The sequence below is a fragment of the Felis catus genome, chromosome E2 (genome assembly GCF_018350175.1).
Source record: "Felis catus isolate Fca126 chromosome E2, F.catus_Fca126_mat1.0, whole genome shotgun sequence".
Lineage (NCBI taxonomy): Eukaryota > Metazoa > Chordata > Mammalia > Carnivora > Felidae > Felis > Felis catus.
The window spans coordinates 60,778,394-60,795,433 of NC_058382.1; the positions used below are offsets into that span (position 1 = coordinate 60,778,394).

Below are 17,040 nucleotides of genomic sequence, written 5' to 3' on the forward strand. Positions count from 1 at the left end.
CCTGGGCATCCGACTCTGGTGAGGACCTGACCTGGGAGCCAGGACACCATGGCTGTGACACCCTGGCTCCTCGGGGTCAAGGTGTCCCTCTCCTCGGTGTCCACCCTGAGGGTCTTGTGGGGGCCCAAGGTCATCCAGATCACCTAGCGGACACAGCCTTTGAAAGTTCACCCCACGTGCAAACACATGGGAGGCTGTGGGTGAACCCAGCCAGGAGGCCGGCCCATTCCCATTCAGCCCCAACTCAGGTCACCCATTTGCCCACCCCCAGAGGGCAGGGCCTTGCCGATCGCACACGGCTCCCAGGGAGCCCCCGGGACGTCTCCGGTGAATAAACACCTGGAACCGAGGAGAGGCACAGCCCGTGATGGCAAATGTTGGCTTTATTACAGACACAGATAACGGACGTGACCTGAATCGTGACGTCTTACAGCACCCAGGTCAGACAAAGCACGTCAGGGGACACGCGACGGGGACGGCATGCCACGGGTCCCGCGGTGCTGGGGAAAACCCGCTACAGGGAAACGAACCGACGCTTGGTCCAACTCCTTTTGGGGAGTTGGAAAAAGAAGAGGAAAATCCATCCAGTCCCCCTGAGGCTGTGGGTGGCCTGCCCTGGCCCGTGAAGACCAGCCCGGCTGGGCTCCTCCGTCCAGGTGGACAGGCACCCCCGCCTCCGTTGCGACGTGCAAACAACAGGCTCCACTTTGAGTCCAGACGTTGCCTTGGTGCCACAAGGGGGTCCTTGGGGTGGTACTCCAGGGGCCGGCTGAGCGGAAGAAGGAATAGAAAGCGTGCAAGATGGAGTCTTCCAGAACCGTGGGAGCGGACAGGTGCCGTTGCAGACGCCGGGCCTCCCCGGGCCCCCTCCGGACGGGCGGAGGAGTAGATGTGCCCCGGCCTGGCTCCCTGGCTCCTTCTCCTGCAGAGTTGCTAGCAGGACCACCTGCGGTCCCAGCCCCGTTTGGGAAAACGCCCCTTGTGGCATGGGGGCCTCTAGTGTCCGGGAGAATCCCCCCCTGCCATCGGCCAAGTTCAGCTTGGGCAGGGTCTGTTCCTCCATCTCCCCGGAGCTCTAAATGGCCAGTCTGCAGAGTCTGCCACCCCGGGATGGGAGGCGGGAGTGGGACGTGGGCAGAGCCAGCCTCGAGCACCTGGGGAGGGGAAGAGATGCGGGAGCGCTGGGCGCTCTCTTCCCCCACCCTCTCCTTTCCTGAGGCCACCTCCTCTAGGCCGTGACCCCCGGAGACAAGGACAGGAGAGGGCGGCCTGCCCCACAATGTTGGGGTCCTGCCAGGGAATGTGCTCACCCTGACCGGTGGCCCTGGTCACAGGGCCCCTGAGCAGGTGTGTGGGCCACCTCCCAATGAGCACTCCTGGCCCACGGCCACCACACTTGCCAGGCGGGCCCAGACCGGCCAAAGCTACCGCTGGGACGTTGGTCCAATCTTCTCCCAACGCCCGCAGTACTGCCTTATCTGTCGCTGCAGCAGGCCGGGACCAATGGTTGAGGTGCTGGGGGAGGCCGGCCGTGCCCACGGGCAGATTCCTTTAGGGCAGTTAAGGTCACGGGAAATCCAAAATGCCCTCGTAGCTTTGGAACACCGAGGGACTTGGTGAGGCTACTCTGGGTTCGGCGGATGGAGAGGTGAACAGGGCGGATGGACTGAGGCGCGGCTGTGTGGGTTAGATTGGGGAACGGACAGATGACGTGTGTGGTGTGTATAGGGGGGACTGGTGGAGAGGCGGGTGGTGATCGGGTGGAAGTATGAATGGGGGAGGGTGGAATCGGGTGACAGCTGGGACACAGCAATGGATGGACACGTGGATGGGCGGGCATTTGGCTGAACGGGTGAGTAGGTGGGTGGACGCGTGGGTTGGGAGATGGACGGATGGATGGATGACTTGATAGGTGTATGGGCAGGTAGATGGGTGGGTGGGTGGATAGATGAAGGGAGGAAGGATGGATAGGCGAATGGGCAGGTAGGTGGGTGGGTGGGCAGAGGGAGAGGTGATGGATGGAAGGGAGGGAGGGAGGGAGGGAGGATGGAGGATGGATAGGTGGGTGGACGGAGAGGTGGGTGGCGGGGTGGGCAGAGGCAGAGGTGATGGATGGACGGATGAACGGGTTGGCGGAGGGCCAGATGGCTGGATTGGTCGGAAGAGCGAGCTGGGGAAGAGAAGAATCAAGAAGCAATTGTAGGTTGGCTGCGGGGACGGGAAGAATGATGGCCAGACGCGCCGGCTAGAGCAGGCGGGAACGGCGAAGGAGCTTTGGTGTCATTTTGAGGATGCGTTTGGGAAAGCTGGCAAACAGGAGCAGGGCGGGGCCTGTCCTGACCCCTTCCCACCACTGTCACTGGGATGGAACCAAACCCTAACCCTCCCGGGCCCTCTCCTGTTCGTCTCCTTCTGCCACTGAACCTCTAGGGGCTCTGACGAGGGCTCGCCCCGCCTGGGGGGCCCCGGGGAAGCCCCTGGCCTGGGCGTCTAGCTCTTGTCCTACGGCCCTGACCCTCCTGGACCCCCAAGGCTTCCCTTCGGTCCCGGTGAGCTGTGGGGATGCAGACCCTCTATTCAGATGGAGCCTGGGGGAGGGGGTGCCCACCCGCTTACACGTGGGATAGGAGGCACTGTCACCCCCCAGACATCACCTGGGGACGGTGACATGTCCTAGGATGGGAAACAAGGAGACGGAGGAGGGGGTGGGAAAGGTCGGGGGGTCACGCTGGGGGGTGGCAGAGAGGGTCTAGGGTGCCAGCATCCACTCTGTTGTCCCCTCCCCCCCACCCGTCTATCGTACGTGGCTCGGCGCTATGGCCTGGAGTCCTGGCTGCCACCTTGCCTGCCCGCCTCAGTCCGCCTTCCTGTGGCAGCTTTGGTCTCAGAACAGCAGAGGTGCCGTTTTGGTTTGATCTGGGGGGAAGGAGGCTGTATGAGAAGCGGCATCTCCCTGAGCTTCTGGGTCACCCGCGTGTCGTGTCTAACCCTGGCGGCGGCTGGCGGGAAGGAGCCCCTCGCACGCTGCGCTGCGGGCCCATGGTTTATGAGCTCGGGAAGCGGCAGGGCAGGACAGCCGCTGAGCAGAGAGCAGGAGGCTAGACCTGCTTGTGCGCGGGTCCCCTCTTGGCATAAGAGAGGCAGGGGCACAGCCGTGCCCTGGTCCCAGTCCGACCCCCAATGCAGAAACTCCGCCTGCCCTCCTCCTCCCCAAAGCCAGCCATCCGTGTTTGGTTCCGCGGCGAGGTCTTTGGCTGAACGCGGCCGGAGCACAGCGACCCACAGGAACACCAGCTCCCAGAGCAGAGAGGGTGGGAGGGGCTGTCCCGTCTCGGACCGTCGGCCTGTGGTGTGGCTGGGACACCACCGGCTGCCGACATGCTACTTTCTCTGATGTGTCTGCTGATCCCCAAAGGGCGACCTCGTGAGGGGAAGGGGAACAGGCTGGCTCCTCCATACCTCACCCCAGTCCTGATGTCAGGGACATGCATCATCGGGGCCTTAGATCTGCCCACCCAGACCCCCCACGTACCCGGGACAGATGCGCTTCTGACACAGCCACTCACCAGCACAACCTCGGTCCTCCAAGGGGCACAGCCAAAACCACCATTTTAATAGGTCCGACACCTGCGCGCGCGAGAGACAGAGGCCTGGAAACACTACGGCAGGCTTCCACCGGCTCGTCCAGAGCCCCAATCCCAAACCGGTCCTTGCTTTTCTGGAACCCACGAAAGCAAACCTCTGAGAGGTTCGCAGACCCGTGGCTGGAGCCTGGGGAAATTTCCGGAGGATGAGATGGGTCTATCGCGCCTTTCAGAATTGGGTTCTGCTGTGAGGCGGGGCTCGGGGCGGCGCCCGGTCCGAGGCAGCCGCGCGGAACCCCTTCTCTGCGCACTGCACGATGGATTCTTACAACTCTGAATAAACAACAGCAAACAAGCCCACTGCTCCCCGCAGGAACACGGTTCCGGTTTCCTTGAGAATCTACTTCCTAAACCTCACATGCTTCCGCGGTTTCTCTTTTTTATTTGGCAAACATCCCTTTTTAATTACCGTCGCCACGAACATCATCGTTGGGACCTCTGCGAGGACTATGTACATTCACATTAACGCGTTATACCACTGACTTGCCTCCGGGCGGGGCGCCCAGGAACCCCCACTTCAGCAGCTGCTCACGCCCCGCACTGCCCTCCAGTCCCGGGAATTCCTCACGGCGACGCAGGCCGGATCGCGGGCCGCGTCTGCTCTCTTCCTCCGGGGAGTACCCGTGAGGCTCCCCTCACTCCTTCGTTGCCTCCTTGAGATCATCGGGGCGGCTGAGTGGGGGGAGGGGACAGGGCCGGGGGGTCCGAGAGACCACCTCCCCAAGGAGCAGCTGGACGGGGACGCGGGGTTATATACAGCTGACCGAGAGTCCGGCAGGCGCGGGGAGGGCAGACCGTTCCTGTCTGCGGCTTTTCTCCTATTTCTGCGACAGTGTGAAGAGAGGGGAGCAGGTGCGGCGGCTGCGGGGCCGGGGGCTGGGGCGGGGGGGGGGCGGGGGGCGGTGGGACGGCCTCGTGGGGCGGGAGGAGAGGTAGAGGAGGAGACGCGGAGAAGCAGGAGTCCGAAGGCCCAGTCGCTGTCTCCTGGTGCTTCGAAAAGCAGTCAAAGAATCGACCCGAGAGATTGTCACAGTTTCGTTTCGGAACTCTTCTCTCCTGGGAAGGACACGTGAGCGCTTCCTCACAAGTGGGAAACATGCAACGTGACGAAGATTCACAGAGGGCGTGAGGACAGACGGGGGCGTCCCCCGCCCGCGTGTCCACGCGGGGCCGGCGCGCCCAGCCGAGGCCCTGCCGTCGTGGAAAAGAGACGCGTTGCTTCTTGCCGGGCGACGCCCTCCAGACTCCAAGTGCCCGCACCCCAAACACGGAATCAGAGCGAGAGAACGGGACGACAGATGAACAAATCCAGGAGTGGGGTAAAACCGCGGGAAAGGTACTTTGGCAGTGACGAAAACATTTTGGGTTTTGACGTCTTGTGTTTGCTTTTTGGGTTTCCTTTGGAGCAGAGGTGTGTCCGGCGTCCTTGGCTGGCTAGCTGGCAAGGTAGTTGACAGGTGCGCTTCCCTCCCTGTTTTTCAAAAACCTTTTTGGATTTCTACTTAAAGCCAAAGAGTTTGACATTAAAAGAAAAAAAAAAAATAACCTGAAAGCAAACCATGTTTCTCGAGTCGGAAATCGAAATTCTTCTTACCGTCTTCACCGCGCTGGCCACACGCCCCCGGGGCGGCCTCCGTGTCGCGGCGGCTCAGACCTCCAGCCATAACACGACAATTTTCTGTCTCCCGTTTTGACCGGGAAGGGGACAAAACCCCCATTTTCTGGGTCCGTTTCTGAGTAGTTCTGTTCCACAAAACCCCCCAAAATTCTTCACCGAAAACATAAGCCACCAAACGACTAGATTTTGTTCATTAAAGAGACAGTGTGTGAAAGTCAGACAGAAGAACGGAGGGCACGAGGGCGGCAGGCAGAGCTGGCATGGGCACGCCGGCCGCCCTGCCGTCTAAAGCTTGGCGGGAGGTCTCTGAGGACGCTCGAGGTCGCGGCGGGGGGCCGCCAGGTTGCTGAGGAAGTTGCGTTGATGCAGTTTTTGTCGGTTCTGTTTTCTTTTGGAGAGAAGCAGTAGCAGCAGCGGCTCCGGCCGGCTCCCAGGGCCCCAGGGTCGGGGGCGGCGGCCGGCGGACCCGGGGGGAGGCCGGGGCCGGGCGGGGCCGGAGGGCGTGGTGGCCGCGGGGGGTGGGGGGCCGGGCGGCGGGGTCTGGGGGTCAGCGGGGCGCGGCGTCCAGGGGTCCGGGCGGGCCGGGGGAGCCGGGGCGGGAGGGCCCCGCGGAGCTGGCCTCGCTGGGGCTGGCGGCGCCCGTGGGCAGGCAGGGGCCCAGGCCGGCGGTGGCGTCGGGCTGTCCAGGCCCCGGGTCGGCCACGGCGGCCACGGGGCCCTGCAGGCTCTGGCCGCACACGTGGTGGTGCTTCTCCCAGTCCTTGTGCTGGCAGAAGGAACCACAGTAGCGCGCCGCGTTGCAGCCGCTGCAGGTCTCACTGGCCTTGCGCCCGCAGTTCCAGCAGCTCTGGAGAAGGGGGACACGGTCAGGGGGGGCCGCGGGGCGTGCCTGGGGCCGAATCCCCAAAGTGGCCTGGCCGGCCGCAGACTGGGGTAAGCGCGCACTGCAAACAACCCCACTGGGACGCGGCCACGTGTCACGGGGACCCGGCCACGGGGTCACGGGGACGCGGCCACGGTGTCATGGGGATGAGGCCACGACATCACGGGGACCCGGCCATGGAGTCATGGGAACGTGGCCACGGCATCATGGAGACCTGGCCACGGGGTCATGGGGACCCGGCCACGGCATCATGGAGATGCGGCCATGGAGTCATGGGGACGTGGCCATGGCATCATGGAGACCTGGCCACGGGGTCACGGGGATGTGGCCATGGAGTCATGGGAACGTGGCCACGGCATCATGGAGACCTGGCCATGGGGACCTGGCCACAGCGTCACGGGGATGCGGCCATGGAGTCATGGGGACGTGGCCACGGCGTCATGGAGACCTGGCCACGGGGTCACGGGGACGTGGCCATGGCATCATGGAGACCTGGCCACGGGGTCACGGGGATGTGGCCATGGAGTCATGGGGATGTGGCCACGGCATCATGGAGACCTGGCCACGGGGTCACAGGGACGCGGCCATGGAGTCATGGGTACGTGGCCACAGCATCATGGAGACCTGGCCACGGGGTCATGGGGACACGGCCATGGCATCGTGGGGACCCGGCCACGGCGTCATGGGGATGCGGCCATGGAGTCATGGGGACGTGGCCATGGCATCATGGAGACCTGGCCACGGGGTCACGGGGATGTGGCCATGGAGTCATGGGCACGTGGCCACGGCATCATGGAGACCTGGCCATGGGGACCCGGCCACGGCGTCACGGGGATGCGGCCATGGAGTAATGGGGACGTGGCCACGGCATCATGGAGACCTGGCCACGGGGTCACGGGGACGTGGCCATGGCATCATGGAGACCTGGCCACAGGGTCACGGGGATGCGGCCATGGAGTCATGGGGACGTGGCCACGGCATCATGGAGACCTGGCCATGGGGACCCGGCCACGGCGTCATGGGGACGCGGCCATGGAGTCATGGGGACGTGGCCACAGCATCATGGAGACCTGGCCACGGGGTCATGGGGACACGGCCATGGCATCGTGGGGACCCGACCACGGCGTCATGGGGATGCGGCCATGGAGTCATGGGGACGTGGCCATGGCATCATGGAGACCTGGCCACGGGGTCACGGGGATGAGGCCATGGAGTCATGGGGACGTGGCCACGGCATCATGGAGACCTGGCCACGGGGTCACGGGGACGCGGCCATGGCATCCTGGGGACCCCGGCACGCATCATGGGATGACAAGAGAAAAGCCCGACCTCACCGCAGCTTGTGGGCGGCCCCCAGTGGACATGGCCACTTGGCTGGGCCCTCCTGGGGGGTGGGCTCCCACCACGGAGGCACACAGCTCCGCCCACTCCAGACAGGGTTATGCTGAGTTTGCGGGACCATGGGGTCCTCGCGAGGGAAGGCAGCCACAGCACCCCCCGCTCCTCTATTCCAGGAAGCCCCCCTGGGCTCACCTGGGCTCTGACCACAGAACGCGGCAGCTCTGGCCAAAGACTGCCAGGCTCCAACGTGGGGTGCACGGCCAGGCCTGCCTCGTGCACACCCGCCCGGGCCACTGGGCCTCTGCTCCCTTTCTGTGGACGAGCGGTAACCTCAACCACCTGCCCAGGACAAAGGCCCAGTGTCTAGCTAGCCGCCGAAGCCTCTTGGCGCTCTCTGCTCGGCCACGTCGGCCTCCTTGTGGTCCTCACTCTGCCAGGCGTGCCCCCGGCCTCTGTCTTTGCTGCTCCCTCCTCGGGATGGCAATTTCCCCCCAGATCCCTGCCTGCCTGGCTCACCTCCTCCAGGACTCTGTTCCCACGTCACTGCTACGGCGTGGCGTCTTCCCTGGCACCTGCCCCCGGTAGGTGTGCCCGTTCTGACCTGCCTGCTTCTCTGGAGCTCGGGCTGTCTACTGGAGCGGCCGGAGCACACACGGGGGCCGACCCTCCAGGCTGGCCCAAGCACACACGTACCATGGTGTTTTCGAGACGTGTCCTGTCCCAAAGGACAGTTCTAGAACTCCCTCCTGGCCACGCTTTCCCCCCTTCCCTAACTTCCCTGACATCGAGTCCTTTTCGGACCAGGAGGAAAGGGCCTCCCTGCACCTGCCTGACCCCGGCCAGCCTCCGGATGCCGGGGCACCAGCATGACGAGGCCTCTCACGTCCCCGCTGCATGGGCTGTAGCTGAGGATGCCCTGTAAATGCCACGTGGGGTCTCCACGCCCCTCGCGGCTGCCGCTTTCACAGGCTACTGCGAGCGCGGGCTTCAGCGTCTGCTGGCCGAGGTTTGAGTCACAGGTTGAACGGCCTGTGACTTCCTAGGGCGCAGCCTAGAGCCAGCCACCTACCCTCTGGGGCCCTCAGCGTCCACATCTGCCCAGGGGACCCGCCTCACCGGCCGCCCAAGGTCACGAGGCTGGGAGGCGACGGAGTGGGGCTTCAGGGTCTGGAACCTGGAGGCTGGGTGGCCCTACCTCGCTGGAGTCCTCCTGCTGGTTGATGACAGTCAGGGCGTCTTCCGAGGCCTGCCGCCGGGCCTCTGCCAGGGCCCTCTCCATCTTGGCGCGCTCTGTGCTGATGAGCTCGTGGGCCTTTCGCTCCGCGTCCGACACCGCCTTCTGCAGCTCCGACATCGCCTGCCGCTTCACCTCATTCACGGCCTCTTCTGCAAAGGAGGTGCGGGCCGTGGTCACGTGGCCCGGCCCAACTGCTCTCTGAGGCCTCGAGCTGTGGGCGGGGCCTGCGAGCGCAGGCGTGGTGGTCGTGGGGGCGTCTCCCAGGCCTGGATCTATCCTGTCCTTCCAAACCTCAGGGCGCGGTGGTACCGCCCTGGAGGGCAGGGGCCGAGCCCACCCGTGACCTGGATTCAACGGGCTTGGGGAAGGCCCGAGAACCGGTGTTCCTAACGGGTTCCAAGCCATGCCGATGCCGGGTCTCGGCACCCGCTTTGTGAGAACCACAGCTGTACCTCTGCCCCACCAACAGTCGGCTTCCCCGGTGGCCCGTCTAGAAGCAGTCTGGGGGGCACCCCGTCCAGGCCTCTGCATCGTTGTCACTCCCAAAGCCCTCTGTCACCACCCCCACTCGCCGCCCGCGGCCTGCTCACGTCCGCAGAGAAGCCTGCTGTTCAGAGCTGAGCCAGAGCACCTGTTTGGATTACACTGTGCTCCCCAACCCTGGGAACCACTCACAGCTGCTCACGCCTGCCTCAGTTTACCTGGCAGTGCCTCTCACGCCTGCCTGCCTCTCACGCCTGCCTCAGTTTACCGGCAGTGCCCTTCTTGCAGCAGTGTGGGGAGGGTGGGGTGGGATTAGCGGGGCTCCCCTGTGCATACTCGTTGTGGTGAGCTGCCGGCCCCCCGGGTCACCAGACGGAGGCAGAGGGGACAGGCCGAGGGAAGTGAGGACCCCACCCTCCCGTCCAGGCCTGTGCCCTGCCTTGCCTTGCTCCGGGCAGCTGCTGCCTGTCTGTGGCCCTTCAGCCTCCAGTTCTGGGTGGGGACGCTCCACTTGCCTTGTGTTCCAGACCCTGAGACTTTCTCCCTCGTCCTGATAGTTCACGGTGAATCCATCCACTAATCAAAACGTATGGGGGGGGGGGCGTGCGCTCCTCTCCACTGCCACCACCTCCGCTGAGCTCCCCCCTTCTTTCTCAAGCTGGCCACTGGCTCCCAAAGTCTGTCCCCACGAGGCGATGTGCTCAGCGCCATGGCCACAGGCACTCCCTCGGCACCTCTCGTGTGTGTGTGTGTGTGTGTGTGTGTGTGTGCACATGTGTGCGTGCAGAACCCAGGGACCCGTGCTATTCTGCCACGCGGCTTGCTCGCTCGCCTGCAGATGGAGGGTGGACAGGTGTCCTACCCGGAACACTAAATGCACTCCATCCCCTCCCGCAGGGTCGGACCCCACTCCCCAGGCCGACCCTACTCACCAGCCTTCCTCCAGATCTCCTCGGGCATGTAGCCAGAGAGGGTCCTGGGCATGAACTCCCGGTGGGCGTCTGAAACACAGGGGGTGCCAGCATCACGCACAGAATGGGGCCATACCCAGCTGGGTAAGGGGGGCCTGGTGTGTGTGCTTGGGGGGGTGGTCCCCGAGGTGCCCGTGGCCGGAAACCCTGTATCAGTTGCCGGTGTGGGGCAGGGCTATGCCGGGATGGAGGTGCTCTGAGCTGAAGCAGCTTGGGTCCAGGTGGACCTGGGCCTTCTTGGATCTGTCTTGGTTTCCGTGGTCGTCATCGACAGAGCGACTGGAGACCCTTGGGGGCCCCTGGCTGCTGGCACCCTGAGTCTAGGCTTCCCGCGAGTCAGGCAGCATCTTTACGCAGAGCACAAAAAGCACGTCCTTTTGCAGGGAAACTCCTGGGCTGTACTCTACTGCAGAGAGTGCCAGAATGGGGGCGCTGGCCTCGGTCTTCGGCGCCCCCGCGGTGCACCCCCCGGTCCCCCTGACACCCGCTCAGCACGCACCTAGCTGAGACCCCTCTGCACCCATGGAACTGTTGAGGGGCCGGGCGGTGGCAGGCACGGGGCCCTTCTTGGCGTCCTCGGTGTCGCTGTAGCGCCGGATCCAGTGGTTGATCTCCTCGCGGTCGGCCTCTTGGCACTGACGCAGCACGGTGAGCGACCGTCGAGTCTTCTCAGCCATGTCCATGATGCAGTTCAGCAGCTGCGGGCGGGCGGTGGCCGTGAGCACGCAGGCTGGGTGTGGCCGCTCAGGGTGGGCGACGGCCAGGGACCTTTCGCACCCCGGGCCTGGGCCAGCCCACTGTCCGCGAGGGCTGGCCACAGCGAGCTCCCGGCAACAGTGCGAAAGTCTGCCTCCACTGCCTGGAAAGGCACCAAGCACGGGAGGTGGGAGGGAAGACCAGGCTCTCGGGGAGGTCTGTTCCAACACAGGGGCTGGGGGCTCTCCTTTCAACCGTCGGGGCTGTGCTCTGCCCTGGGGACCACACCTGCCTGGGCTCCCTCCCCACGAAGGCAGCAGGGGAGAGATGACCCCGAAAACGATGTTGAAGGGGTCCCAACGCCAGGCCAAAGCCCCTCTCTCCCAGAGACAGAGCTGCTCTGCAGGGGCAGAGAAGGGATGGTTCTGAGGGGCTGCCCAGAGCGGAGGGCGGGCTGAGGCAGGCAGGCGCAGGCCAAAGCCAAGCCGGCACTGAGCCTGCCGCCCCCCACCCCCTGCAGCACCGGAGTCCCGCGGGCTGGGCGGAACCCCAGGAGTAGGGGTGGTACCGTGGCCTCGGGCCTGGACACTCACGTTGTTCAGGTGCTTCCACTCCTCTGCCCACTCCCGCTCCGTGAGGCGGTGGTCGATCACTTCCTCCTGCCGGGACCCGTGTACCGCTGTAGGGTGATGTGGACACTCAGGCCCTGCTCCTTGTCCCAGGCGCCAGGCCTTCTCTCCATCCCCCAGGCTCCTCCCTGTGCCCCAAGCCCCGCCCAAGTCCTCCAGGCTCCGCCCCATGCCCCACACCCCAGGCCTTCTCTATCCCTCAGGCTCCGCCCTGTGCCCCAGGCCCCGCCCATGTCCTCCAGGCTCCACCCTGTGCCCTAGCTTGCTTGTACCCTCCCCCCCCCCCCCCGGCTCCGCCCCATGCCCCTCCCCTGTCCTCCAGGCCCCAACCTGTGCCCACCAGGTACAGGTCCTTGCTCCCCAGGCCACGCCACTCATCCCAGGCACTGCCCTGGGCCCGCTAGGTCATGCGTCGTGCTCCCCAGGCCCAGTGCATGGGCTTTGCCCACCTCAGGAAAGTGGAGAGGGGGAGGAAGGGGGCCCTGGGCACTGACCCTCTGTCCACTGCCTTTAGGGGGAGGTCAAGAAGAGGTCTGGCCTCTAGTCAATGCTTGGGAGGAAGAGACGGGTTCCTGTCCCTCAGTCTAGGCCTGGCCACCCCTCCCCCACCTCCCTGCATCCAAATCCAGCATCTTTCGATTTTCCTGCCCCTGCTGCCCATGGTAGCTGCCCCAGGCTTCACTTCGATGGCCTTGCCACTTCTCAGAAGCCCCCAGGGGCTCACTAGTGGCTCACAGCTCATGCTGTACCCGTTCCTCTCAGCCAGCTGGACTTCTATACATCCCTCGAAGCCCAGGTCCCAGGCCCTCTCCTCAGCAGCCCTGAGCCCTTCAGAATTCATTCAGCCCCACGCATATCCGCTTGTCAAACAATCCTGGCGGCTTCCTTGTTTATTCTTAGTCCCCCCAGCTGGCTGTGTCAGTCCCCAGGGCAGGGCTGCTGTGTCTCCCGGGCCGAGCTCCAGCTGGGCAAGAGGCTTGCTCTGGTTCAGTGGCTGGGTCCAAGTGTGGTCCCTTGGGAGGCAGTGGGGTCTGGGAAACGAGAAGCCCCAACACTCGTTCCCCATGGGACCCCGGGCCCCTCCCCTCACCACTCTGTGCCTCAGTTTCCCTGCCCTGCCTGCCTCCTGGGGCCGTGAGAAGGCTTTCAGGAAGTGCCCAGGAGGGGAGGGCCCCAGGTACCCAGCAGGGCTCTGTGCCAAGCGCTTCGACCCCTTGTCGGCCTCCAGGGGGAGTTCTGTGGTCATTCCCATCCTACAGATGAGAACACCGAGGCTGCTCAGGGGATGTGTTTGCTCAAGGTCACCCAAGGTCAGCCCAAGCCATAACAGTGCCCTCAGCTGCTGGCTGGTACAGCTCCAGAGACTGAAACGGTGGGGTGCCCTCCCCACCAAGCCCGGTGATGACAAAGAAAACAACTCGGAACTGAGAAGTTCACGCCAAGGCAACAGCGTCTGATGGTCCTCACGTGATTTTTTTGACACATCAAATGCTCTCAGCCCCACGCTGGTGGTGCCTCAAGCCCATGCTGGGTGGCCTGGGGCTGACCAGGGCTTCCTGGGCCGAGGTCTCTCTATTTAAGCCTTTTCCAGGCCCTGGCGGTCTCCTAGCCCCCCAGACGTGCCGGGCCACCTCGCGCTGCAGGAGGAGTGAGAGGCAGCGGCCACGGCCACCGTCCGCCACCCTGCCCCGCCACCCGCGGACCCCGGGGCCTGCGCCAACGCCCCAACCAAAATAGTGGCTGAGATCTGCCTGACAGCTGGCGTTTATTTTTGCATTAGCAGAAGCGGGTGGGAATTAGCACCTGCCCGACCCGGCCGCAGGGAGCCAGACGCTGTCACCTGCTGCCTGGGCCCAGGCCCTGGACGCTTCCGCGGGGTGGGGGCCGGGAGACGGCCTTGTACAGGGCAAGGCCTCTGCTGACCCTGCCTCTGGGCCCCCACGGGTGCCCTGGGGCTCTCAGGAGCGGCTGTTTCCAGCCTCCTACCCGCCCCCCACCCCCCGCCCCCACCGGGAGCCCCTTGGCTGTGGGGCGGTCCCATTCATCTGAGTCCCCAGCACAGAGGAGGGTCAGAAGATCAGACAGGCGTGGCTAGAAGGCTCTGGGCACGTGAGTTATGCTCTCTGGGCCTCCTCATCTGTGCTCCGGGCCTGTGGACGCGTCACACACACAAGCAGCAGGGTGTGCTGCCTCCTGTAACGGATGAAGAATACGACGCAGGCACAGGTCGCAGGACTGGCCTCACTCCCAGGCCTCGCCGTGCCAGGCCCTGTGGCGAGTCCCTCCGACCCTGCGGTGCGGACTCCCACTGGATCAGCTGACGCAGGAAGGGACCGAGGCAGAGAGGACACAGGACCCAGCGGGGACGCACCGCGGGGACCCGGTGGAGGTCCGATCCCTCCGTCCCCTGACAGCCCGGCTCCCACATCTCCCTCTCCAGGCACAGCTCACCCACCGTGACGGGGCACTCACACTTGGTGTCGTCGGGCTCGTCGTCACCCTGCTCGGACGGCAGGGTGGGGTGTGTGCGGTCGGTGGTGCTCAACGAGGGCTCATGAGTCTTTGTGCTTTCCCCGGGGTGCCCCGGAGGCCGGAGCCACGGTGCCCGTGACTTGGGAGACTCCCCACGTGCCCACCCTACCTCACAGTGGTCTATTCCCAGCTGGCCGCGCCGGGCCCTGCTGCACCCCGAGAGCCCGCGTGCCCCCTGGCTCTGTACCTGCGCCTCATCTGGGCGACAGAGGCCCCCACCCCCCGCCACGGCCCTGAGGGTGGGGGACGTCAGACCCCATGACAGAGGTCAGGGAAGGATGGCCCTCCCTAAGGGTCACAGCCCAGCCAGGGTGGGGTTTCCCTCTGGGCCCCAGGGCCCCCACCCCATCAAATCTTTTCTCCACACCCGTTTCCTCAGCATCCTTCCTGGACAGACAAGGTCAGGATGTCAGCGAGCCTCCCCCACGCTGCCGCGCACATCACAGCCCTCTGCTCCCCCAGCCACACGCAGGCGCGAGTGTGCAAGCACACACGTGTGCCCCCCAGCACTGCTCACCAAGCTGCCGATGGCGCTCCCGCAGCTCCCGGGGCTCGTGATGGCGGTAGGGGTCACGGAAGTGGTGGGCCATGGCCATGTCCTCCAGGCGGTAGTGCGGCGGCGGCGGCGTGGGCTGGGGCGGCCCGTGGCTGGGGCTGTAGCGCTGGGCGGGGCTCAGGGTGCACGGCCGTTTGCTGACGTGGTCGGGGTGCAGCGGGTCACGGTCTGACCCATTCTCTTTGGTCCTGACCGGAAGAGCGGGCGGGGGCGGGGGGTCACGGACCACGAGCCGTGGACAACAGCCCAGGCCGGAGGGGTGAGAGGGAGACAGGCGTGGGCACAGAGAGAGCCTTGCCCAGCCCCCGTCCCTGCTGTCCCTCCTCTGGGTCTTGTTTCAAACTCCACTCCCCCGCCCCCCCCCACCCCGCCTCCGCTGGCGGGTGGCCTCCTGGGGCCAGGGGTCAAGAACCCGCGCCCGTGTTGGGGAGCAAGGACGTGGACAGGCACGCTCCGGCAGGTCTGTGACTGGCACCGAGGGCCAGTCCTGGGGACACTCGGCTCCACATCCGGCCCGAAAGGGGGAGCCGGGCAATTTGTGCCACACGAACTGCCTCCCGCCCCCTCCCCGGTCCTCCCAGGGGGCCATCTGAGCCCTCGGGACGCCTCGCCCCAGCCCCGTGCGGTGGCCCGGCAGGTGAGGCTCGGCGGTCTCAGCCACTAGCCACGGGCCACGGAACGCAGCAGTGTCGGCCCATGTTCGGTCGGCCCTGCTGCCGGGTGCCCGCTGAGCTGGGGGACCAGAGGCAGCTCTGGAGAGGCAGCCCCCCCGACCCCGACCTCCCTCCCGGCCACAGGATGCCCCGCCCTCCCCCGCCGCGTGTACCGGTCAGGCGTCCTTCTCTTGCCGTTCTCGTTGACCTCCAGAAGGAGCTCCGAGGAGTCGATGGGGGAGGAGGCGTTGGCGTCCAGCAGGAGCTGCTCATGCTGGGCCAGGTACTGGGCGGGGGTCTGCTTGGCCAGGCGGGCACAGTGCAGGAGCTCCCTCTGCAGCAGGGGAAGGTTAGCCTGCGGGGGGAGAGGCGGCCGCACTCGCTGCTGACCGAGGCCAAGGCGGCAGTGTGCTCCCGTGCGAGGCGGGGAGGCCGACGGCCAGCCGCGCCTGGTGCCCTCGGGCGAGTTGCAAGACCTCTCTGAGCCTTGTGTTCCTCCACTGCTGTCTGGGAACGTGGGTGGGACTGCGCCCCAAAGCACACAGTGATCTGAGGTGCGGTGGCACCCCAAGCCCAGACCCTGGACCCCCGGGCTGGGTTTTCTCCCCTTCCCCAAGCTTCCTCCCCCAGCGGCATCTGCAGAGGGCAAGGAGGGGCTCCTAACCAGGATTCCTTGCCTTCTCCCGTGGAAGCAGGCACCCGATTACCCACGGCGTGGAGGGAAAGCCGAGGCTGAGACGAAGAGGGCAGCCCCCACAGCTCACTCTAAAGGCAGGGGCCCCTGCTCTCCCCGCTCCTGTGGGCTCCCGGCCCCGCCTCGAGCAGTGTGGAGCCCAGACCATGCACACGAGCAGTCACAGGTGTCACCTCGCACGGTCCTGCCAACCACGGGTGGACAGACACGACAACGCGGTGCCACGTTTACGGGGAAGGACAATACGGCACAGGAGAACGACAGGCCAGGGTGGGGCCCCCCGCCCCCGCCCCCCCCACGCGTGTGCTGGGCGCAGGCGGCCCCTTCCCCACAGGGCTGTGGGGGGCGGGGGCGGCGGGTGGGGCTGGACAGGGGCCCAGCGGCAGGCTGCTTGGGAGAGCCAGAAGTTCCAAGTATTTGTAAATAGATCCAACTCCCCGACTTTCTCCTGCGTTTCCGACCCGCCACGGCTTCTCCCGCCTCTGCCTCCCCGGCCCCGTCAGCGCATCGGCCCGGACCCGATCAAGCAGCCGGCTGCTGGGCCTGTTTTTCTATTTGGATAGCTGAACGGGGGCCAGCCCGCCATCTGTCGAACACGTTAGGAGCGTGAGCTGGGAAAGGAGGTCCCGGGAGGTCTGAAGACGCCAAACATCCTCCCCTCCCTTGCCAGCAACCCCCCCCCCCCCCGCCACCCGACCGGCCTCCCCTTGGCTGGCTCAGCAGGGTGGGGACCGCACGGGCACCGGCTGCTCGCTGTGAGGGCAGTGGAAACATCTGGACTCCTGGCTGGCCGGGGCCAGCTGGGAGCCTGGGGTTGCGGGCGGAGGGCCGGCAGGGCGGGGCAGCAACCCCCACCTCTGCAGAGCCCCGCCGTGTAGCCACGCACGGTGTCGGGCTGAGCAGAGGGTTCCGGGGTCTTGGGTCCTTGGTGGGGGTGGGGTGGGGGGAGGGGAACCCCAGGCCAGAAGCAACCGGTACAGGCTGTGGAGCCCCTGGTCTCAGAGACGCTGGGGGAGGAGTCCCCATTCCGTTCCCAGGGCCCGGGGTGCAAGGGGAGGCCTCTACGCCAAGACCCGGGCAGACCTGGTCACAGAAGCCCTGTG

The 17,040-nt window shown here is 65.6% G+C and overlaps 1 protein-coding gene across 12 annotated transcripts in view; it reads right to left on the reverse strand.

Moving 5' to 3' along the window:
- Window positions 1-365: 365 nt before the first annotated feature.
- Window positions 366-17,040, reverse strand: part of CBFA2T3 (CBFA2/RUNX1 partner transcriptional co-repressor 3) — an 87,801-nt gene continuing 71,126 nt past the window's right edge. For 11 of the 12 annotated variants that reach the window (XM_023244910.2, XM_023244909.2, XM_023244914.2 and 8 more), the window contains 7 exons: window positions 15,417-15,598; window positions 14,552-14,778; window positions 11,467-11,552; window positions 10,677-10,875; window positions 10,139-10,207; window positions 8,682-8,872; window positions 5,776-6,109 (listed from right to left, as the gene is read on the reverse strand). In XM_023244910.2, coding sequence (XP_023100678.1) covers window positions 5,810-6,109; window positions 8,682-8,872; window positions 10,139-10,207; window positions 10,677-10,875; window positions 11,467-11,552; window positions 14,552-14,778; window positions 15,417-15,598 — 1,254 coding nt within the window. In that variant the 3' untranslated portion in view covers window positions 5,776-5,809. Of the gene's footprint in view, window positions 770-5,775; window positions 6,110-8,681; window positions 8,873-10,138; window positions 10,208-10,676; window positions 10,876-11,466; window positions 11,553-14,551; window positions 14,779-15,416; window positions 15,599-17,040 lie in introns of those variants that run through there. The other variant, XM_045045621.1, reaches the window with a different exon arrangement.